Source organism: Rhineura floridana, chromosome 22 (assembly GCF_030035675.1).
Source record: "Rhineura floridana isolate rRhiFlo1 chromosome 22, rRhiFlo1.hap2, whole genome shotgun sequence".
NCBI lineage: Eukaryota > Metazoa > Chordata > Lepidosauria > Squamata > Rhineuridae > Rhineura > Rhineura floridana.
Genome location: NC_084501.1, coordinates 17,723,997 through 17,746,414, shown reverse-complemented (window position 1 = coordinate 17,746,414; position 22,418 = coordinate 17,723,997). Strand labels below are relative to the sequence as shown.

Below are 22,418 nucleotides of genomic sequence, written 5' to 3'. Positions count from 1 at the left end.
AACAAGTTACAGTCACAAGAAAAGGGTAGGTCCTAAAAACACACGTTTCAGGTGTCAAAGGCAGGGGTGTAGTCGTCCAGGGTCTCAGGGGGTCTTGCACAAAGCCCTTACCCCAGTGTCACCCTGAGGCATTGTGGGAAATTGACTTGCTTTCACTAGGGGTATGTGTGTCAGTTTCCGTTTCTTTTCATTTCTCATTTCCCCAATTTTGAGTCCAGTCCTCCACGTTTCCAGATCAGTTTAAAAAAGAAATCCTTGTGAAAATTCATCAGCATTTTAGTGTGAACGTCTCCTAACATACACCTATTTTTGGATGCAGTTTCCCCTAAAGTATGCATTTTTGCAAAGCCATTTTCCCCAAAGGAATGGATGTTGGTATGCTATTTTCACTCACATAGACCAGAGCGGTTCAACAGTCAAGCCCTCTTCCCAAGAGACTCTGGCAACTGTGGCTCTGTGAGGGGAAGAGGCGGGTCTCCTAACAACTCTCAGGACCCTGAACAAACTACAGTTGCCAGGATTCTTTCGGGGGGGGGCAAGGCCAGGGCTGCTTAAAGTGTTATTCCAATGCTTTAAAGTGTACGGCACAGAAGGGGTCCGAATCACAATTTAATTTTAGACTATAAGCTCCTCAGGGTCTTCTTTTACACCCGACACCGTGTCAAAGAAATAATTCAATGACCATCCATGATTACTTTGGCACTATATTAGTGTAATACAGGGACAGGGCCTGCATTCACAACATACATTTATTCCACTATAATTTAGCTTTAAACAATTATGGCTTCCCCCAAAGAATTCTGGGAAGGGTGTGGAGACCCCCTCATAGAGCTACAATTTGCAGAGTTCTCTGGGAAAAGGGACGGACTCTGAAAGCACTCTGGGAATTGTAGCTCTGTGAGGAGAATAGGAGTCTCAGCACCCTTCACAAACTACCATTTCCCAGGATTCTTTGGGGGAAGCTGTGACTTTCAAGTGGGATAAATGGATGGTGTGAATGTGGCCAGGAACTAAGGGCCCTTCAGATGTTGTCAGATTCTAACTCCCATCAGCCAGCATGGCCAATGGTTGGGGCTGATGGGAATTGTAGTCCAGCAACCTCTGGAGGGCACCAAGTTCCCCATCCCTAATATAGTAAATTTGAGGCAACGTCCTTTGGGGATTCAAAAACGGGACCTGAGCATCACTTGCTGAAAAACGCCAAGTGTTGTTGGACTCCCAGAATCCCTTGCTCATGCCGCTTTGCCCTCATCCCAGCAGCACATAACCCAAAGCGGCAATTGAAGAACTCCACAGGGTTGGGATTAATGGAATTTATTTCCACCGTCTACTACGATGGACAAAGGTGCTTACAGCTTACCATCAACTGTCACAAGGATGAGGCTAGCCAATAACATGGGGGGACAGCCCCTCAGTGCCCCGGCGGTAGTGGCAGTGGCCATTTTGTCTCTGGCCTTAACTGAGCTAGGCTTCGGGCCTTGTCAGCTCTGCAGCGCTGGCCAGTGGTTGCTGTGGCAACGACAGTCAGGCCTAGCCAGGCTTCAGTGGCGGGAGTTGCGTTCGTCCTCTTCGTTCTCTAGCTCGTAGGCTGGCCGGTAGCATTCCCGCCCTCGGGCGTCTGTGTAGCACAGGGCCGGATTCTTCTGCGTGTTGCTCATGCTCCCGAGAGAAGTGTAGCTGCCAAAATGGAGGGGGGAAGGAAGAGAGAGTGGCAGGTGGTATTTTATTTATTTATTGCATTTATACCCCACCTTTTCTCCAAGGAGCTCAAGGTGGCATACACAGTTCTGTTGTTCTCGTCCTCCTCATTTCATCCCCACAACAACCCTATGAGGTAGGTTAGGCTGAGAGGCAGCGACTGGCTCAAGGTCACCCAGCAAGCTTCATGACTGAGTGGGGATTCGAACCCTGGTCTCCCAGGTCCTAGTCCAACACTCTAACCACTACACCACACAGGCTCTCTGACTTCATCCAGAGCAAGTAATATTTAATATGACCAGTGCTTTTTTTCATTAAAAAAATGAGGCGGCGGTACTCATACCTTGAGAAAAATGCTGTGGGTGCCAGCACAAAATGGTTGCCACAGCCAGCCAAAAAAGAGGTGTCAGTACTCTGTACCAGTGAGCACCATTAAAAAAAACAACCCCTGAGTATTACCTTCTAGGATGCGTGATCTCTGATCTCAACGGATGGTATCCAACCACAAGTAGATGGCTTTTACTTAGAGTAGACCTACTGAAATTAACGGAGCTAATTCATGCCTCTGAATTTGAACTTCAGATTTTAATAGCTGGTGTGTGTGCAGGTGTGTTTTAACGGCCAAGCTTTCAAACTGGTTTGTTTTACTGGGTGTTTCAATGAGGGATGTTTTAATGTTTGGACTGAATTGCAAGTGTATGTTTTAATTATGCATGTGTTTTATGATTGATTTTAGCTGAGAAACCATTTTGGCATACAAGCGGTATTTCAATCCATCCATCCATCCATCATAACTGCTAAGGTAATCATGCTGATTAACTTCAACGGGGGTACTCTAAGCAGCACTAACATTGAAGACAACCCAGTATGTTGGTGTTATTCTTCTTCTTTATTTCAGGGGTGGGAAATCTCAGGCCAAATCTGTACAAGGCAGCTTCCTCTGTTCCTAAGATGGCTGTCTCAGTTTGCCTAATGGAAGGGCCGGCCCTAACAGCATCTCATTGCTCGTTTTAGGAAGGGCCGTAGCTCACTGGGTAGAGCATCTGCTTTTTACTTAGAAGGTCCCAGGTTCAATCCCCAGCATCTCCAAGCAGGGCTGGGAATGCTCCCTGCCTGAAACCCGCTGCCAGTCCGTGTGGACAATACTTAGCTACATGGATCACTGGTCTGCGCTGGCATAAGTCACCTTCTTATGTCAAAGAACCTTTTCATTTGTGCATCGGCAAGCAGTCAAGTAGTCCCGTAAGATGGCCCATCATCGGAAGGGCTCTAATCATCATCCTATTATTAAGCATACTGGCACACAGACAGTGTGGTGTAGTGGTTAGAGTGTTGAACTAGGACTTGGGAAACCAGGGTTCAAATCCCCACTCAGCCATGGAGCTCACTGGGGAACCTTGGGCCAGTCACCGTCTCTCAGCTTAATGTGCCTCGCCGGGTTGTTGTGGAGATGACATGAGGAGGAAGAGAACAACTGAACCATGTATGCCACCTTGAGCTCCTTGGAGAAAAGGTGGGATATAAATGAAATGAATAATTATTAATTTTGATTTTGAAACGCCTGCTGAAAACTGTTCTATGCTGCCAGGCTTATGCTGGCAATTAAGAGGATATCTCTGGGCTATAGTCAGTGACTTCTGCCTTTAAATGTTTATACAGGTTTACTATGTGTGTATATATTATTTTTATTATTATTTGATTTATATCCCGCCCTTCCTCCCAGCAGGAGCCCAGGGCGGCAATATATATGTGTATGATTTTTGTAAACTGCTTTGATGTTATGAATAGCCGTACAGAAACGTTTTTGTAAATAAGTAAGTAAAGACCGCATGTTAAAAACAATTAAAAGCAAATTACAATCCCAGGAATTATGGGGGAGTGGGTATGTCCTCTTACCCCTTGTCATAAAGAATGCAGTAAGGGAGATAGAGGGTGCGAAGGAACTGCCATATATCCCGGTATGTCCAATCCTGTGGGGTGAACAAAAAGGAGAACCACATCATCAAGAGGGTTGGCCACCCTCTGCCCCTAGCCCAGCCCTCCCCAAGTTATGCACAAAGGGAACCTGAATGCTGAGTCAACAGATGTTTTGACCGATGCACATTCAGTTAATTTCCCTACAGAGGATCCGAGAAGAACCAAAGGTAGGTAATGTGGTATGCCAAGTTAGCAGCCAAGAGTTTATGTACGAAAAGATGGCGGCAATGGGAACGCAGAAGCTTAACCAGGCAAGGTCTTCTCTAGCCAGCAGTGCGGATCAGACTGAGAATCAAGCTCCAAGGCTAGTGTTTTATAGGGACTGCAGGGCAGGGATTGGTCCTTGGGGGAGGTCAGCTGACGGAATTCTCAGGAAAGGCTGGTACTACAGTCTAGGTGGCGCCACAGAAACCCAGAGCTCAGTCCGCTGTGCTCTGTGGCTGACACAATCCACACTGACACCACGTATTTATTCTACTATTCCACTTTTAACAGTCATGGCTTCCCCCAAAGAATCCTAGGAAGTGTCATTTGTGAAGGGTGCTGAGAGTTGTTAGGGGACCCGTTCCCCTCACAGAGCTATAATTCCCAGAGCAGTTTAACAAACAATCTTTCTTCCCAGGAAACCCTGGGAATTGTAACTCTTTGAGGGAAACAGGGAAGTCTCATAACAATTCTCAGCACCCTTCACAAACTACACTTCCCAGGATGATTTGGAGGAAGCCACGAATACTTATAGTGGAATAATAGAGGAATAAATGTATGGTGTAAATGCGGCCTGGATCAGACTGAGAATCAAGCTCCAAGGCCAGTGTGTTATAGGTCCTGGATGGTACCCATTGGCCCTTGGTGGAGATCAGCTGGCAGAATTCAGCCTAGGTGGTGCTGTAGAAGCCCAGAGTTCAGTCTGCTGGGCTCTGTGGCTGATTCAGACTGCTGGAGTCATATCCTCACTGTTGGGGTGTCCTGGCTTGAGGTCATCCCTTTACACAGTCAGACCCTTAGCTGCAATCCTCTGCTTAGACAGCTATATTAAAACAGACCCCCAGGTCCCCCCCAGGTCCTTCCCCTTTGTTACGGGCTGCCATGTACCAGGAGAGGATTGACCCGCATATACTGAGGCCAGTCGGGGTCCGTCATGCAGAAAGGCGTCAACGTGCAGGAGTAAGGATCGGTGCGACGGGTGCCCATCAGCACGGCCTCCAGCTCTGGCTGCTGCGCCTTCAGGTCACCCAATGCCTGTTTGATGTTTCCGTGGACATTACAGATGTTAAGGTTATACCTGCGGGAGGTGTAAGAGGGTGTCAAGCTGAGACTCAGCTGGTGCTAATGTTGGGATCTTTTTGGTGGTGGCAGGCAAAAAAGACCTTTTTATTTGCCCATTTTGTTTTTAACAAATAATAATAGTTGAGGATCGGTGCATTTTAGATCTGGATGGACATGGCAAGGAAGGAGATTTCATGGATGGGATTCCTGACTCTTAAGAAGTGTTCAAAAAGTGTTTTTTTTGCTTTTGGGGGGATTTTATTGTCTTATATTGCATTGCACTAGAGTTTTGGATTAACTTGTATAGTATTGTATTACATTAACTGTTTCAGTTTCATCGTTTGTCACAGTGTGTGTGTGTGTCAGAGTGTGTATGTATAAATGTGTGGTAGGAGGTAATAATTGTATTTGTTTAGCTATAAGCCGTAACAAAATACAAAGCAAAAGAAAGCATTTAGAGTTGAGCCACAAATTTAGCTACCGTGGGTTTGTACTAAGGATGGGCGAGAAATTTGATTCAGCTTGCATTTAAAGTCAGATTTATCAAATTCACATTCTGAATTTTGGGATGCAGTTCCGCAACTAAGCAACATTTGCAAAAATGCATATATTAGGGGAAAGTGTGTATAAAAGTGAATATATGAATAAAAATAACATACAAAAATGCATTACCTTAGGAGAAATTGCTTGCAAAAATGTGTACATTAGTCAAAACTACATACAAGAATGTGTTTAGTAGGAGAAATTCTCACTAAAATGCTAGAGAATTTTTAAAAGAATTTTTTTAAAAAAAATAGCAAATTGCTGCACAAATGTGGAGAACTGAATTTAAGATTGGGAAAAAGAACATAAATTGACAGATCTTTCCATCCCTAATTCGTACCGCTGAGCAGTGTCTTTGATGAACTCCTCCATCTCGGGAAAAGGGGACACGGTCCGGATGTAAAGAGCTCGCAGCTTCTCGGACCTCTCCGGGTACCGTCTGGGTGGAAGAGAGAACACAAGGATCATCTGTTTCAGTAGGGACTTAAGAAGATGCCGTACAACAGGCCAGGGTCCATCTCGCCTGGTATTGCCTACTTTGACTGGCAGCAGCTCCCCAAGGTCTCAAGCAGAGAAGGTTTTCCCTTCAGCCAGTGGGAGTGGGATATACCTCTGTACAGCAGCATAGAAGAGGTGAAGTAAGGCCGTACAGTCCTTCCCGCCATTGAACCCAACGCAAAGCTTTGACAGAATGTACCGGTCCAGGGCTTCCTCAATGGTCCGAATTGCTGCTGCCACCTTCTGGCCAAGAGGGGAATCTGCGGAGAGGTAGAAAGATCTGGGATGCATTTTTTTTTTACAAGAACAATTTTTTGTAGGTTGCAAAATCTTGAATTTGAAAGAAATTAAAAGGCCATCAAGGCTAACTCCTTGCTGCAAGGTAGCCCACCTGTCCTTAACCACTTAAGAGAGACCTTCTGGATCAGAATCAAGGGCCACCTAGCCCAAGCATCCAGTTTCCAACAGTGAGCAGCAAAGATGCTTCTGGGAAGCCCCCTAAGGTTTATCCTCCAGTAACGACCAACCAGAGGTAGACTACTGCTGAACATGGAGGTTTCATTTAATTACGGTGGTTAGTATCCATGCAAATGCTCCATGCATGCAAAACGGTGAATTTAATGCGTCCATGACTCTTTATTGAACCGGGGGACAGCAGTTATTCCAGATCAGTTATTGAAGAACATAAGAAAAGCTCTGCTAGATTGGACCACAGGCTTATCTACTCCAGCATTCAGTTCTCACAGTGGCCTATCAGCTGCCCCTATGGGAAGCCTGCAAGGGGGGCCTAAGCACCAATCTGTGACCTTGTATTATTCAGATGACCATATAGAACTTCCACATACAGAGGCAGTCTGACTCTGAACACCAGTTGCTAGAGGTTGCCCCATGACTGCTTTTCGGCGCTATAGGACTCTGTCGGCTGTTTTGGATTAATTAAAAGATTCAGCCAGCACAATTCATTAACCAAGATTTGTTCAGTCAGGGGAACAGTCCTGAAGAAGAAACAAGCAAACACAGAGTCACTAGCCAACCTGATCTGGAAGAGTTCCCTCAAAACGGTTCCTAACCATTTAATTATATGAATGTGAAATATTTTGCAGTCTGCCTTTGAAAGCCAAAAGGGTTAAAAAGGGACAAAATGTTTACTGATTTATTATATTTACAGCCCACCTGTGAGGGGTGGGAATAGCATGCATGGTGCCACCCTGCAGTTTTATGCTCCTTTATTTATTTATTTATATCCAGCCCTTCCGCCTTTAAGGGCCATCGCTTAGTGGTACAGCGTGCAGAATGCCAAAAGTCCCAGGTTCAATCCCCAATGGCACCTCTAGGAAGGGATGGGAGAGGCTCCTTGCCTTAAACCCTGGAGAGCCACTGTCAGTCAGTGCAGACAGCACCAAGCTAGATGGACCAATGGTTTGACTCAGTAGATGACAGCTTCCTATGTAGACAAGTTAGGTCGAGAGAGAGCAGGTTAAGCCATGAGGAAGGTCAGAGAGAGAGAGAGAGAGAGAGAGAGAGAGACAGCATCTGGCCCAAGATCACCCAAACAAAATTTGAAACCAAGTCTCCCCAGTCATAGCTGAACACTCGTGACCCAGGAATGGAAACCCTGTGGCCCTCCAGACACTGCTGGACTACAGCTCCCAATCATTCCTTACCATTGTCCATACTGGCAAAGGCTGATGGGAGTTAGAGTCCAACAACATCTGGAAGAGCACAGGCTCGCCATCCTCGCTCTAAAGTACAGAAAGCATCCTGAATTTGAGTGTTGCATGTGTCCACAGCAGAGACCTGCGGCGCTTCCAACGTTGCTGGACTACAACTCTCATCCTCCCTGACCATTGGCCATGCTGGCTGGGGCTGATGAGCGTTGGAGTCCAGCAATATCTGGAGGACCGCAAGTTTTCCGTGCCTACTCTAACTGCTACACCTCACTGGCTCTCACTTTGGCACCCATGCACGCTTGCGTTCTGAACTCTCTAACTCCAAAGGCCAAGCAGTACATACGGCGTTATTACCCTACCAGACTCAGCCAGGGCATACACGTCCTTGGCTGCCTGCGAGACAGGGTTGGCCACCAAGGGCACCACAATCCCTTTGGGCAGATTCTCCATCAGGAAGGAGACAGCCTCCTCCAGGTGCTCTTTCGAGTCAGAGTCCAGGGTGAGCTTGACCCGGAAGTAATTGTTGACCCAATCAGGGTAGGAGCCTAGACTCGTGCGACGCCTGAAGCTGACGTTGGCCTGGTCAAGTATGGGTGCAATGAGGATCTCCTCAGTGTTCACATAGATCTCCTGGGAGCAGAATTGGGTCTTCTCATTACGGAAGAGATGGCCAAGACCCTCAAGGGCCCTTCTCATCAACGATGGGATGCCCGGAAAGACGTAGACATTGCGGACGCTGATGAGCGGGTAACTGAAGGGGCGGCCTGTTTTGTCATCTACGCCATAGTTGAGCAGCGATGACTCAGGGATGCGGGCCAGCTTCATCTCCGGGCACTCAGCCTCTGTCTTGCCAAAAAACTTCTTCACCAGCTCAACCATCTCTGGGTGGGGGAAGACCTTCTCCCCAAAAGCCTGGGCCACCGCCTCAAAAGTCACGTCGTCGTGGGTGGGGCCGATCCCGCCTGACGTCAGGACATAGGTGAACCTGCTGGCAAAAGATGAGATTTCGTCGGCAATGGCATCCACCTCGTCGGGGACCACAGAGATCTTGGACACTTTTACGCCCAGCGAGTGGAGCTTCTTGCACATGAAGAACGAATTTGTGTCTTGCGTGTAGCCCTGGCAAACGGAGATCAACAAATATACCAAATTCTGCAACCTGTTATATGTTTCACTTTTGAACCATTAACAATTTCCCAAGCAAACTTATTTATAGAAAAGCCTTCCCCTGCTGATTTTATGCACACCAAACCTTTCTCAAAGGCACAGGAGCAGACCTTTCATTATGAAGACTATGCAAATCTGCATGCATTTCCTTATTTTTGACACGGAAACCCTGCTCTTTCACCACTGAAAATCCTGCTCTAGTTCCCTCTGGCTTTTGAGATTTTTTCCCACCTTCTCAAATTTGTCTCTACAAGGACTAGGAACTTGCTTTCTATGTAATGAAAGCCAAGGCCTGAAGGCAAGAGCCCTTCCCTATCATTTGTCCTCCAGCAACTGCCATTTACAGACAGACTGCCTCTGCTCGTGGATGTTCTGTTTAGCCATCCACATCACACAAAAGCATGGATTTACATCCTGAAATAATTGATCTGGAATAGCGACTATCCCCCTGGTTCAAAATTCAAAAGTCATGGACACGTTAAATGCACCACTTTGCTTGCGCAGCAAAGGACAGGGCAGACATAAGAAGAACCCAAAGGTCCACCTAATCCACCATCCTGTTTTCTGCAGCGGCCAATCAGAAGCATCCCTACAGGGAGGGCAGGGCATGAAGGCAACTGCTCCTAGAGATGTGAAGACCTGGGGGAAAACCCAGAAAAATGGGGTGGGGGAGGAGTTTATTATCTTCTGGAAAAATTGGTGGGGAAAGGAAAAAAGGGGAGGACCCACAGTTCTCCTAACTCAGTTTTCCCCCTATTTTATCCCAGGCCTTCACATACCTACAGACCCCTCCCACTGTTTGCTCACCCGCTGACTGGTATTTAGTGGCATACTTCCTCTGAACACACTAGTTTCATTTAGCTGCTATGGCGAATAGCCGTGGACACACACACACACACCCTCCAGGCCTTTCTCTAATTCCTTTTCAAAGCCATCCAATGCAGTAGTCATCGCTGCATTCTCATGCCACTCACGTACCTTCAAAATCTCGTCTCCGATAATGATGATCCCAGCTGTCATGACCTCCCCACCTGAGATTCCTTCGTTGGTTCCGGAACTGGCCTGGCTGTTCTGTGCCGCCATGGCTCGGAGATACCTACTCTGCCGTCCCACACGGAGAATGCCCTGGCACAGCCAAAGGTTCCAGCGCATCACTGACAGCTCTTAAGTATGGCACCGGGACGGCCCCATGACCAAGCAGCAAGCTGGCACGAGCTAAAACTGAAGAACAAGCAAACTGATGACATGGTATGCCTTGCTGTACTTGATTTTTTTCCAAGCGAGGACCCTGTTCTGGCTGGGGCTGCTGAGAGGTGTGGTCCGAAACATCTGACCGGGGGGGGGGCACATTGCTGAAGGCTGAGCTACACCCCCCATTTTCTCTCCCAGCTGCGTTATAAATCACTAGGCATTGCTCCTTCCTTGTGCGCCAAGCCTAGAACCCAGGAATCTTGAGTACAGTTGCCAACTGATAAGGAAAGCAAGGATGAAAAGCACTCGAGTCTGACCTACTCTAGTAACATTAACAGAGTTTTGATGTGCATGTTGTTGTTGTTATTATTATTATTATTATTGATTTATTAGGCACTTGTTACCAAGGCCTCCATGTGATTTAAAACACAAATACATTATACCACTGAAAAATTCATATAAACCATTAATATTCTCCCAAAACATCTAGTTTATACTCACACACAAAAAACAAGCCCACGCTATCCTTCTGACTAGAATTTGTTAAAAGCAATGAAAACATTTTTTTGGGGGGGGGGGTAAATCAACAAAAACAAATATTGTATTATTATTTGTTGCAAATCAATAAAAACAAATATTAGACTGTACACAGTACTGCATTTTTAAACTGGGACCTCATGGTGAAGGAAGGGTAAGACATCTAAATAATCATAATAATTAATCAGGTGACATCTGGCTGGCACACATATTAAATAGTATCATTTGCTGATTGCTGCACATCTAGGGGCTGTTAAAAGACACTGCTAACAGTAGCCAGTTCACAAGTTGGCAGCTTCAGTCCACTCTAATCCTATGTGATTTCTGACCTACTATTTTATGGTCGCTTGAAGGTAAGGAAGCGGATGTAGGGGGGGGAAGGCACTCTGCACATGGCCAGAGATACTCTCCTTCACATCCACCAAGACAAAAGGGGGGGGGAACAGCACCGAAAATACATTCTGGGGCTGCACCCTGTGAAGCCCCGCAGCTCATATTCAGCCCAGCCTCTCCCTCTCCTCGGTCTTCCCTCTCACTCACCTTTCCCAGGTCAAAGTTCATCGAATCTCCCCGCCCGTCCCTTGTCAATTGGCTGCTCCTTAGACTGCGCCTCCCCTTCTCCCCCTCCTATTGGACTGCAAGGAAAGGGGCGGGGATCGAACGCGCTATGGAAAGAAACCGGTTGGCCACAACAAGCTCCGCCCCACAGCAAACCTGATGCACTAACTAGAAGAGAAAATGGAGAATGAGTAAGACTCGTGGAGAGGTAGGACTACAATTCCCATCGTGCTTTGCAGCATTCGCCTTTATATTAAAGTGTGTAGCAGGTGAGGATGGCTTTGAAAGCCAGGAGGGAAGCTGTTTTCTTAGGAAGAGACTATTATTATATCTGATATTATAATTACATTGTTATTATTAATAATAATAGTAGTAATTATTTTAGCTGCTGTTACGATTAATTGTTATTGCTACTTATTGAATGTATATATCCCACCCTTCCTCACAAAGGAGCCCAGGGCAGCAAGCATAAACAAAACCATTCAACAAGAAAAATAAGAAAGCATACTAAAAACAGTTAAAAAGTGTTGCCAGTGAGGTGCAGTGGTTAGAGTGTTGGACTACGACCTGGGAGACCAGTGTTCAAATCCTCCCTCAACATGAAGCTCACCTTGGGCCAGTCACTGCCTCAGCCTAACCTACATCACAGGGTTGTTGTAGGGAGGGGTGGAATCCATGTACACCACGTTGAGCTACTTAGAGGAACGGTAAGCTATAAAATAAAACAAAACATTGCAAAACGTTACAAATATTGTAAAACACACTTAAAACATTCTAAAGCACACCTTAAAAACGTTCCTTCACCAGCAATCTTCAGGTTATTGTAAGTAATAAAATAAAATAATAATATAGTTAAGTTTGGGGAAGGGGCTGTAGCTCAGTTGTAGAGCACCTGTCTTGCATGCAGAAGATCCCAGGTTCAATCCCTGGTGTTTCTAGGTAGGGCTGAGGAATGCATTTGTCTGCAAACTTGGAGAGCCAGAGTAGGCAGTAGTGAGGTAGATGGACCAATGCTATGACTCAGTACAAGGCAACTCCGTACGTTTTTATATCATGGGATTGAAAGCCACAGAGAGATCAAGGTGAGACAGAGGGAAGCACTCCCCTTGTCTCTCTCCCTGTAAAGGTCATCAGTCAGGGCGGCCACGGCAGTTTCAGTACCACACCCAGGCATGAAGCCAGACCACAATGGCTCTAGATCAGGGGCTCCGCAAACTTCATTCAGGTGGTCTCCAGTGTGTCTGTGGATTTGTGGCTGAAGACGGGTGATGGCGCATCCATTGCATTAAATATTCGTATTGAATTTTGTATTTTTATTGCTTCTTTTATTTTATTATATTACATGTTGAATATTACAGAAATCAATAAAATACAATATATATAAGACACCGAAGAAGCAATGAAATACAATTCAGGATGATACAGTACCTAGCACAGCACATTCCAATTGCTAAAACAGACAGAAAAAGATCACGAAGCGGTCCGCCAATACCCTCAGCAATTTTCAAGTGGTCCTTGGGGGAAAAGTTGGGGAATTGCTGGTCTCGTTATACCTTCTGCAGATTCGCTTGGCTGTTCTTTTTGATCTCAACATGCCATTGATTATCTTCATCATTCCTTCTGTTTCCAGTGTTCAGGATGCAAGTGCCGTTGCTTATTTGGCAAAATGGCACCACCTGCAGACAAACTCAGGAAGAACCCCAAGGTTTGCAAAAGTATGAAAAATATTTGAGGGGGACCCTAAAAGGGGGAGGGGGAGAGAAGAAACTCCTAAAACAGCCTGATGAGGACTGTACATGCTCAGTAGCTACAGAATGCCAACCATTGGGGCGAGGATGGAAGTGATTAAACACTGTACAGAAGCACTCCACGCTGCAACATTTTGTTGTATATTCCATCTCATTTTTTGTAAAGAAAGAAATCCTCCATACCAGCAGTTTTCAAATTCTGTTTGGGAGGTGGGGTGGGGAGACTATCCTATAGCTTGCTCACAACTACCCATCTTCCCTTGCAAACTGGGCACTGCAGAAGGGTGAGGTGTGTTCTAAGGCAAGCTGGCAGTCAAAGTACTACATGGCTTAGGCCCAGGCTATTTGTCAGATTGTATCTCCCTATATGAGCCTACCCGGGCCCTGAGATCTTCGGGAGAGGCCGTCCTCTCAGTCCCACCACCGTCACAAGTGCGATTGGTGGGGACACGAGATAGGGCCTTTTCGGCAGCTGCCCCTAGGGTTTGGAACTGCCTTCTGAGGGAGGCAAGAATGGCCCCCCTCTTTACTGTCCTTTCGTCGACAGGTGAAGACTTATTTATTCCGGCAGGCTTTTGGAGTAGAAGTTGTTTAAGACAGGACTTCTAGAGGTATCCCGTATTGTTTTACTGTCTGATTACATTATTTTTAAATTGGTTTTAGGTATTTTTAGGTGATGTTTAATTGTTTTAATGCTGTAATGAGTTTAATTCTATTTTAAATGTAGATTTTTATATGTCCAAATTATATGTACCCATTTTTAGTTGTAAGCCGCCCTGAGTTCCAGTTTTGGAAAAAGGGCGGGGTCGAAATAAAGATAACAATAATAATATAAATAATATAAAGTAGGCCAACCCAGTAAACTAAGGCTGCACCCTGGACCTCTCCCAGAATCCTTTGCAAGTAAGCAGTACTCCCTCAACAGACCTGGCAGCATGGAAAAGATTTCCTCAAAGGAGAAAAAAGTTGGGAAACATCACTCTGCACATGTACTTTTCTCACATTTGTGTGCGCAAATGTCCTCTTTGTGACTTATAATGTAAATCTGCCCAGGCAGACTTCTTTTGGGTAAGCTCTCATTGTGGTACAAAATCCAGAAGCTGTTTCTGAGCGCTGTTTCCCTGTTGCAATTATGCCCAAGCCTGTACACATCAGCTCAAATGTCATAATGCACGTTAAGAACAAGGCTAGGCTTAGAAACTGTTCAAAGTTCTGCTGGTGCAGAATGCAATAGACCACTTTGAGATGGAAGTAGTTTCTAAGAGCTTATAAGTTTATTGCTCCAGTAGCTGAGTTATAGGCTAGTTGCCTACATTTCCATGGTGGCTGCGTAGGAGGGAAGCTCCCCCCACACCATGGAAACACAGACTAGTAGTGATTTAAGCTGTGTACACACCATACCTTTAAAGCCTCCAAGACTCCTAAGAACTGTAGTCCACAGAGCTACAATTCCTAGAATCCTTAACAAACTACAGTTCCCAGGATTCCTTTTTGGGGGGATGTGTGTGAGAAATATGGTGTGTATGCAGCCTAAGACTAGTTAAAAATAAAAGCTGACTTCTAACAAGCAGGCTGGCAGATCTGTCCTTCCTCTGCCAGCCCATTCACTTGCCTCCATGCCCTGCAATTCTGACAAAGTGAGTTGTTGAATACTAAGCTGTTTGAGCTGCACTGCAATAATCATCAAGCAGCAACCAGGAGGTTTGAAGGAGTATCTGTAAGAAACAAAAGGAAGTATAAAATCTTGGCTTTTTATTGATAGAGCTTTAAGAACAATCATATCAAGAAAACCTTTTAAAAGTTCCAAAGGATAACATGAAAAACAAAGTTTAGAAAAGAAATAAAAACTTAGATTAGAAATCTCCAAGCAGAAAAACACACTGCATTCTCCCCTGTTTAAAAACCAAACCAGCCTGCTGTGCGGGATGAAGCAGGAGCCTTCAGCCAGTGTAAAAAATATCAGTGTTTCAGCAGCTAAATCAGTCCTTTGCAGGAGGCAATCTTTCTGCAGCAAGTGAAGCTTTCCCTGGGTGGCATAAATGTTGTGTTGAGTGGCGTCTTGACAGACATACTGAAAACATTTGTCAAACTTTTCAAAAAAACAAAAATACAGTTACTGTTTTTTTTAAAAAAGGTGCTTATATCTAAAACACGGAAGAGAGTCAACACGCATCACTTTTCTGGTTTCTTTGGCAACGGCCTTCGGAAAAGCAGGATATGGGGCTCTGCAGGGAGAGAGGAAACTGCATGTTAAAAAGGATCTTGAAAGTAATTCAAACGCCAGATTATTCAGTTTAGCCTGGGTGTTCCCATATCTATGGTGAAAAGCAGATAGATGCTGTGTCCACAGCATGGTCATGGCTGTGTCCCAAGCCTGGCTGCCAAAATGGCATTCCTTGCATCCATCAGTTTCTGGCAAATCCCAAATCTGATTTAATGTCACTACTCCTCACTGCTGAAACAATAAGCTTAAAAGCCACAACTGATTAAGCCTTAAAAGTTTGCTTAGAGAAAGAATCAAGAGAAGTGGGGTTTTCCATTCGTCACAGTTCCTGTGAATGCTCGAAGAACATGGGAGGCAGGATATATTATTATTATTATTATTATTATTTATTACATTTGTATACAGTATACAGGCCAGGATTCATATCAATTTCTCAAATTAATTACATATCAAGGGTGGTGTCACCACCAAAAATGAACTAATCAAAATGAACTACGAGCCAAAAATGAACTACTAGCTGCAGCAAACTGGGCCACGGTGTCCTCTACTGCAGACTCTGCTCCTAGGGTAGGCCCAGATATCCATGTAAACAGAGTCATGTGCTTTAAAAGACACGTGCTTTACAGGGCAGTGGCTCTCTGCCGGGGCATGTATATAGTTAGTCCAGTATTGTATTTCTACATCTCAAAGGCTTGAGATTGCAGTTATAATCTGCACCCCTCGCTGCCTTTTTCTGAATGGGTCAGCTCTCTCACAGGAACAGAGGAATCTGTTTAGGACAGACTGGTTGCTTGTGTAGCCCGGGGTGAGGAACCTGTGGCACTCCAGATCTGCTGGACTCCAAATCCCAGGAGCCCCAGCCACCGTAGTCAACGGTCAGAGATGATGGGAGCTGTGCCCCATGGTTTCCCATACCTGATCTAGCCTAATACTGCCTACTCTTGACTGGTGGCAACTCTCCAGGCTTACAGGTGGAGAAAAGTTGTCCTGGTCATTTGCCTTCCCAGCCAGTGCTTTCAGCACCTCAGACAGCTCCTCAAAAGTTCAGATTAAAACCTGGAGCGGATCCCACTGTCCCACTGACATGGAGCCACCAGCCACCATTGTTCCCACCCCATTGTGGAACCCACCTGGCTCATGAATCATATAGTGAACCCAGCCCTGGCTCTGCTGGACCCCCAGGTTCCGCCACTCTGACTCAGACATGAGGTGGGTCTTGGGAACCAGCTTTGCAATGTCCTTCGGCAGCATCACGTGCCTGCAAGGGCCAGACAAAATGGAGGGAACGTTTAAACAAACGCAAGAGAAGCAAGCGGAAGGATTGTCGTGAAATATTTTGTGACCATTAAAACTCAGTCATCAGAATGTAAGGAGAGCCCAGCTGGATTGGACCAAAGGCCCATCCAGTCCAACAATTCCATTTCCCACAGAGGCTAACCAGATGCCTCTTGGAAGCCCACAAGCCTGGACCTTTCCACTATCATTCTCCAGCAACTGGTACTCAGAGACACTCCAATCAGTATTGGATGGAGTATACAGCCATCATGAGTAGTAGCCATTGGAGAGACACCTCCACCCAATCCAAATCATCAGCCTAGTATAAAGGGTTCAGTTTACAGGCTGTTGTGGCCTTCATTTCATCTTGGGGCAGGGAAATCCCTAACTTTGTGACACAGAAAATATAACAAGAACTTCCTTTGACCAGTCATGAACCTGCTGCCAATCACATTATTCATTTTTTTAAAAACTGTGAACTATCTCTTTCCAATGCTGTGAAGGACTCCTTGAAAGCTGGCAATGCAAACCGCTGAGAGATATGATATTAAGGGAGGCACTAACAGTCTGGAAAAAGGGACAAAAATGTTTTGTTTATAATGAGCATGGTATGCAAAATTTGGTTTATTTCTTTGCTTCATTCCTAAAACGGATTGTAAGCTCCTCAGGAACAGCAACCTATTTTTATATTCCATATCTGACTTTGCAAGGCAGCATTTAAAAATTTAAGTAATAAAATGCACAACATAATATTATCATCCAGCAGCCTTTGAGGTCATATAACTGATGTCAGCTGTAACTTCAAGAACCTGACCTTGCTTTTTCCTGCTCCCTCCCCTTCCTACTGTTTTGCGTATCTTTTTTTTAGACTGCAAGGCTGAAGGCAGGGAGGAACCATCTGATTTCTGCTCTGAGAGCCTTTTGAGGAACATAAGACGCTGCCTTCTGAGTCAGACTACTAGAACATGTAGCTCAGCAGAGCCAACATTGACCAGCAGTGGCTTTCCAATGTTTCAGGCAGGAGTCTCTCCCACGCCTACCTGGACGTGCCATTGGGGATTGAATTTGGGACGTTCTGCATGCAAAGCAGACGTTCTACCCATTGAGTTATGGCTTTTCCCTTTTTGGCTAAAGGCCAGGGCATAAATGCTGAAAATAAATAAATAATAGAAAAGATAACAAGATTTATTTATTAGATTTATATCCCACCCTTCCTCCCAGTAGAGTAGTGCTTATACCAACAGATTCACTGGGCTGCCACAGTGACAATAACTGATTAAATCATTATTGTGATGATTAATGTGAGAGAATCTTCCTAAATATTGGTCCCCTGCTGCAAAATAATAATAATATGGGGAGGAGGGTATTCTTCCTTGGAAAACGTCCCCTCCCATATTCGTTACCCTGAGAGGTTCTTCCTAAAATTATTTTGTTTTATTATTGCATTTCTACCCCACCTTTTCTTCTCAGGAGCCCAAGTTGCCTTACATGTTTCTCTCCCCCCCATTTTATCCTCACAACAATCCTGTAAGGCAGGTCAAAATGAGAGCTTCATGGCTGAACGGAGAAATTTGAACCCAGGTTTCTCCGAGACCCTAGTATTGACCCTCTAACCATTACACCACACTACCCCTTTCCCCACCATGAAACGGTACTCACCCCTGCCAATAAGCAGGGTCCCCCACTCCCCAGGGCCCCGCCCCCAATCCCGTAACGTCGCCATAGCAACCCCTAGCGCCGTCCCCTCCGTTCCATTTGCCCCCTCCTCTCTCTTCCCTCCCCCTCTCGCGGAAAGCCCCGCCCCCTTCCTGCCTTTCAGGCCTCGCCCCCTTCTTACCGGTATTCGAACTCCTCGTCGTCGTACTTGTCCGAATAGTAGATCTGATTGTGCGCCATGAGAACGATGGAGGATAATATAACAATAATAACAATACTGAGGTGAAAACGCCCCCCCCAACCTTCTTTACTCCCCCTCCCCTTTGCTCGTCACCAAAGTATCCCGGCAACCCCTGCGATAGCAGCCAACGAGCGGGCAGCAGCGCGCGCTCAGGCCTCTCTCACTGGCGCCCGTTGGAGGAGGCGGGGCGAGGGAGGAGCCTCTTTCTGGCGCGTTTTTTTTAATCCCCGCCCCTCCTCGCTTCAAGCACACAGACACGCACACGCCCCTTTCCTCAACTGCCGCTTTTCAAATGCTGCCGCCGCTTGGCGCTGATTGGACGAAAGAAGGAGGGGTGAGGAGCGTATTGACGCAACGAGGCCTGATTGGCTGGTATTGGCACGAGCTTGTTTTTTTTTTTTCCCTTACACCTCCCCCTCCGATTCTCCTCGCTCACTCGCTCTTTTTATGTATTTATTTAATACTGGAAGGTGAAGGAAGAGGAGGGAAATTAGGAACGTGTGGGAAAAAATTATACGTTTTATATATCTATGTATGTTTTAGATATTACCTTTAATATATATGTTTAAAACATAAATATTTTATTAATTTAAAACAGCATTTTATGTCGCTTTGCTGCCCTATCATGGATCACTATATGTAACTAAGTTATAAACGTTATAATTAGATATTTTTTGAAGATAGCAATTTATAACAATATGCTTATGTCGTCTTTTTAGCTTTAATATAAATAACTTTATGTAAATTATGTTGTAAATGTTATAAGTATATATCTTTATATATATCAAAAATTTATAGCAACAAGTTTGTTGCCTTTTGCCCTTAGTGTAAATTATATGTAATGTATTATGTACATTATATATATATTTATAAAAAAACCAGCATTTTATATCACCTTTTGGCCCTAACAAGAGCTGCCCTGAAAGCAAAGGAAACGCTATAAAACTTTTTTAGCTTTTTCCCTGTTTAGTCCCTTTTTCTATCACTCCCCTATATTTCTTAATTGTATTTTATGTATTTTTATCTGTTTTAATGTTTGTGATTTTATTGTGTATGATTTTATTGTGAGCCAGCCTGGGTGCCTTATTGTAGGGTAGAAGGGTGGGGATACAAATATTACAAATAATTAATCAGAATTAAAACAAAGTATGATGTTTGTTAACCTTGGTGGCCGGAGATGAGGCTGGTTTGAATCCCCATACCGCCCATCAGAAAGAGGCTGTATATCTCAGTGGGTAGAGCAATTGATTTGCATGTACAAGATGTCAGGTTAAGTCCCTGGCACCTTCAAGCAAGACTGGAAGAGACCCCTGTCTGAAACCCTGAAATGCCACTTGCAAGTCATTGTAGACCGGCGGCTCCCAAACCTTTCTCCCCATGGAGCACTTGAAAACTGCTGAAGATCTTGGCAGACTGATTAATGATTTTTCTGCCTGTTATGGAGATTGTCAACCACTGTGCTAGATGAAGTATGATTTTAAATGTATTTTTGTAATTTGCACTGTGGGCCACCTGAATGAAGTTTGTGGGCCGCTGGTGCCCATGGACCACAGTCTGGGAACCCTTGTCGTAGATGGACTAATGTTCTGACTCAGTATAAGGCAGTTTCCAAGGAGGATTAGAACCTTTACCTTCAGTGGGAGAGCGCCTGCTTTGCATGCTGAAGACCCAAGGGTCAGCCCCAGACATCTCCAGGAAGGGGGCTGGGCAAAGATTCCTGTCAGAGAGAGCAGAGCCGCTGCCAGTCTGTAGAAACAATCCGTGGCTAGATGGAGCAATGGCCTCATACAGCTTCCTATGGACAGAGAAAAGCCGTAGGTCAGTGGCTGAGTGTTTGCCGAAGGTCCCATGTTTGATTCCTGGCATGGCCAGGTAGGGCTTGGAAAGACCCCTGCCTTAAACTCTGGAGAGCTTTTGTCAGTCAGTGTAGAAAATACTGAACTAGAGGGATGAATGTTCTGACTTTGTACAAGGCAGCTTTCTGTGTTCCTAAGCGCTAGCTGAAGCAAACCAGTTTGGTTTCTGTTGACCCTTTTAATAAATCTAGCACGCCACCTTATCTTAATCATTTGACTGTCCAAAGAGCAGCCTCTTTGAGCTTCCCTCAACATTTATCCTGCCCATGTCTCTAAATTTGCCAAGGGTGAAGGGCAAGATTTGGGAGCTGATTTCTAGCTAAAACTGATAGAAATGCTATATTTATTTATTTAAAATATTTATATCCCGCCCTTCTACCCTACAATAGGGCAGTCAGGGCAGCTATAATAAAAACAACATTAATCTCAAGTACACATTGGTCTTCTGGTTTTGTTTTTTTAGGCTGATAAACAACACAACCACATGATTGCAAAATGTGTAGAAAGCACAGAAAACCAAGTTGCTGTGAGGAGCCCAGCAAGGAGGAAACTGCTCTGGTAGCTGCACCTCATTTTCCCTGAGGCAGTGACGAAAGGTCTGTGCAGGAACATTAAGTCACAGTGAGGAGGAGAAATCTTGATAAGCTTCCAAGTTAGAAATAAAGCCAGTGGTGTTAAGTGCAGGGCAAGGATGGAGAGGGGTTAGACCAGTACCCCGCAGCAGGCAAAGGTCTTTATTTGATTTCTGGCCTGTCTTTTGATCCAAGAAGTTGGCTTACTTAGATTAAATATGCATTTGGGCTGCTTTTACTGCCTCTGATGCATAGTACTTTGTTCTTCCTGCTCCCTCTCCAAAAATGCTGATGCTGTGTACGTTGTGGCTGTTACATCCCGTCTCACTTGCCTGGCTTGGGAGATGAGCTGATAATCGCTGTGTTTCTTACTTCCTGCCCTCAATATGTCACCCAGGCATGTTCAAGGTGGTACTATAAGTATATAAAGCCCTTAACAGCTTGGACCACCTTACCCCGTATGTGGCCATTCGAGCATTTTGATTTGTGGAACAGACACCATTACAGGTGATGCATAATACCTGTTCTGCACTTGTAAGAAATAATTAGCATGGCAGCACCTCTGCTTTGGAACTCCCTGCCTATTGACATGAGGCAGGCACCTTTGCCATATTCCTCTCAGTGCCTGCCTAAAACTTTTCTGTTTAGGCAAGCCTTTCCAGATACAGTCATTGATCTGTTTTAATCTTTTAATTAGTAGCTGTTTTAATTGTTTTAAAAATGTTTTAAATTACTTGTTCTTAACTTATTGATGTCTCTTGTAAACTGCTTAGAAGGTTTTGTTTTTGTTTTTGTTTTGCAATCAAGCAGCATATACATTTTGTTAAATAAAAAAAAAGATATGCTTCTTGCTATGGACCCCTTTGATCTAGAACTCTGCCCAGCCCCTAGTGGACCAATGTTATGAAGGTTACACAAGCTTGGTCAGAAAAAAAGAGGGGAGGGGGAAATGACCAAGCCAGAAACTTGTCATTCCCAGCATACCCCCCCCCCAAAAAAACCAAAATGGCCACCACTCCTCTTGAGGGTGGTGGGTGTGGGAGCATATATATCTGATAGGGCAAAGCTAACTCAGGTACACCTATGGAAGATTTGGGGATGGAAATCCAAGACAGCCTCAGACCCATCTCTAATCCTGCAATATTAACTAGGCTACAAGACGGGTGGTGTAGGGTAGGATCCTCTCTCAGCCACAAAATCCACCCCCTTCCAATGTCCAGTCGCAGCTACCGTAAACATCCAAGGCTTCTCCTAATATGGGCAAGCTCTCATTTGCCTAGGGCAAAGTTTGTTTGTTTTTTTAAAGCCAAACGCAGAATTTGCGACCCTCCAGATGTTGGCTGATGGTCAGGGGCTGTGGGAGTTGTAGTCTAGAAATGTGTAGAAGGCATCTGTAGACCCCTCTCCGTCCGCAAGTCGGAGCTGCCAATAGAGAAATCTTGGGATTTTTAAAAGAACCAGGAAGTTTCATCTCCAGCCAACTCGGTTGCCACTTTCAGCCAGCTAGAAAAAAGTGTGGCTGTGTGACACAACGATGTCAATACGGATATAAACTTTAAAAGAAGCCTTTTTTTTAAAAAGTGTTTTTGAACGCGCATGTCACTCTAACCTTATTTCTGTCTCTAGGGGCGGCGTGGGGAGCAGAATGATAAAAGAGACCGGAAGAGGCTGAACCCGTGTCGGGCGCAAATCACGGAAGGAGAGCAGCCGGAAGTTGTTCCCCAAAGGACGGAAGTGAGGT

At 45.1% G+C, this 22,418-nt stretch overlaps 3 protein-coding genes across 9 annotated transcripts in view; 1 reads left to right on the top strand and 2 right to left on the bottom strand.

Annotated features, from left to right (window-relative positions):
• Nucleotides 1–1,298: 1,298 nt before the first annotated feature.
• Nucleotides 1,299–11,182, bottom strand: FLAD1 (flavin adenine dinucleotide synthetase 1). 4 transcript variants are annotated; one of them, XM_061606736.1, is made up of 8 exons: nt 11,088–11,182; nt 9,798–10,040; nt 8,012–8,771; nt 6,095–6,242; nt 5,825–5,923; nt 4,768–4,957; nt 3,595–3,668; nt 1,299–1,677 (listed from the first exon to the last, which is right to left on the bottom strand). In XM_061606736.1, the coding sequence occupies exons 2-8, from the start codon at nt 9,969–9,971 to the stop codon at nt 1,542–1,544; spliced, it is 1,581 nt and encodes a 526-aa protein (XP_061462720.1). In that variant the 5' UTR covers nt 9,972–10,040; nt 11,088–11,182; the 3' UTR covers nt 1,299–1,541. The 4 variants fall into 4 exon arrangements, with proteins under 4 accessions (XP_061462720.1, XP_061462721.1, XP_061462719.1 ...); XM_061606737.1 differs by lacking the exon at nt 11,088–11,182 and adding an exon at nt 10,877–11,072; XM_061606735.1 differs by lacking the exon at nt 11,088–11,182 and adding an exon at nt 10,881–11,072.
• A 3,403-nt stretch (nt 11,183–14,585) lies between these two features.
• On the bottom strand, nt 14,586–22,368 carry CKS1B (CDC28 protein kinase regulatory subunit 1B). 3 transcript variants are annotated; one of them, XM_061606739.1, is made up of 5 exons: nt 22,287–22,368; nt 19,881–20,044; nt 18,190–18,233; nt 16,208–16,335; nt 14,586–15,078 (listed from the first exon to the last, which is right to left on the bottom strand). In XM_061606739.1, the coding sequence occupies exons 2-5, from the start codon at nt 20,034–20,036 to the stop codon at nt 15,026–15,028; spliced, it is 381 nt and encodes a 126-aa protein (XP_061462723.1). In that variant the 5' UTR covers nt 20,037–20,044; nt 22,287–22,368; the 3' UTR covers nt 14,586–15,025. The 3 variants fall into 3 exon arrangements, with proteins under 3 accessions (XP_061462723.1, XP_061462724.1, XP_061462725.1); XM_061606740.1 differs by lacking the exon at nt 22,287–22,368 and adding an exon at nt 21,908–22,036; XM_061606741.1 differs by lacking the exons at nt 19,881–20,044; nt 22,287–22,368 and having other exon boundaries at nt 18,190–18,544.
• The window catches only part of SHC1 (SHC adaptor protein 1), a 48,958-nt gene continuing 45,220 nt past the window's right edge, over nt 18,681–22,418 (top strand). Inside the window, exons 1-3 of one of the 2 annotated variants that reach the window (XM_061606732.1) lie at nt 18,681–18,781; nt 20,569–20,701; nt 22,304–22,416. The gene's annotated coding sequence lies outside the window, so the exon portion shown is untranslated. The remainder of the gene's footprint in view (nt 18,782–20,568; nt 20,702–22,303; nt 22,417–22,418) is intronic. The other variant, XM_061606734.1, reaches the window with a different exon arrangement.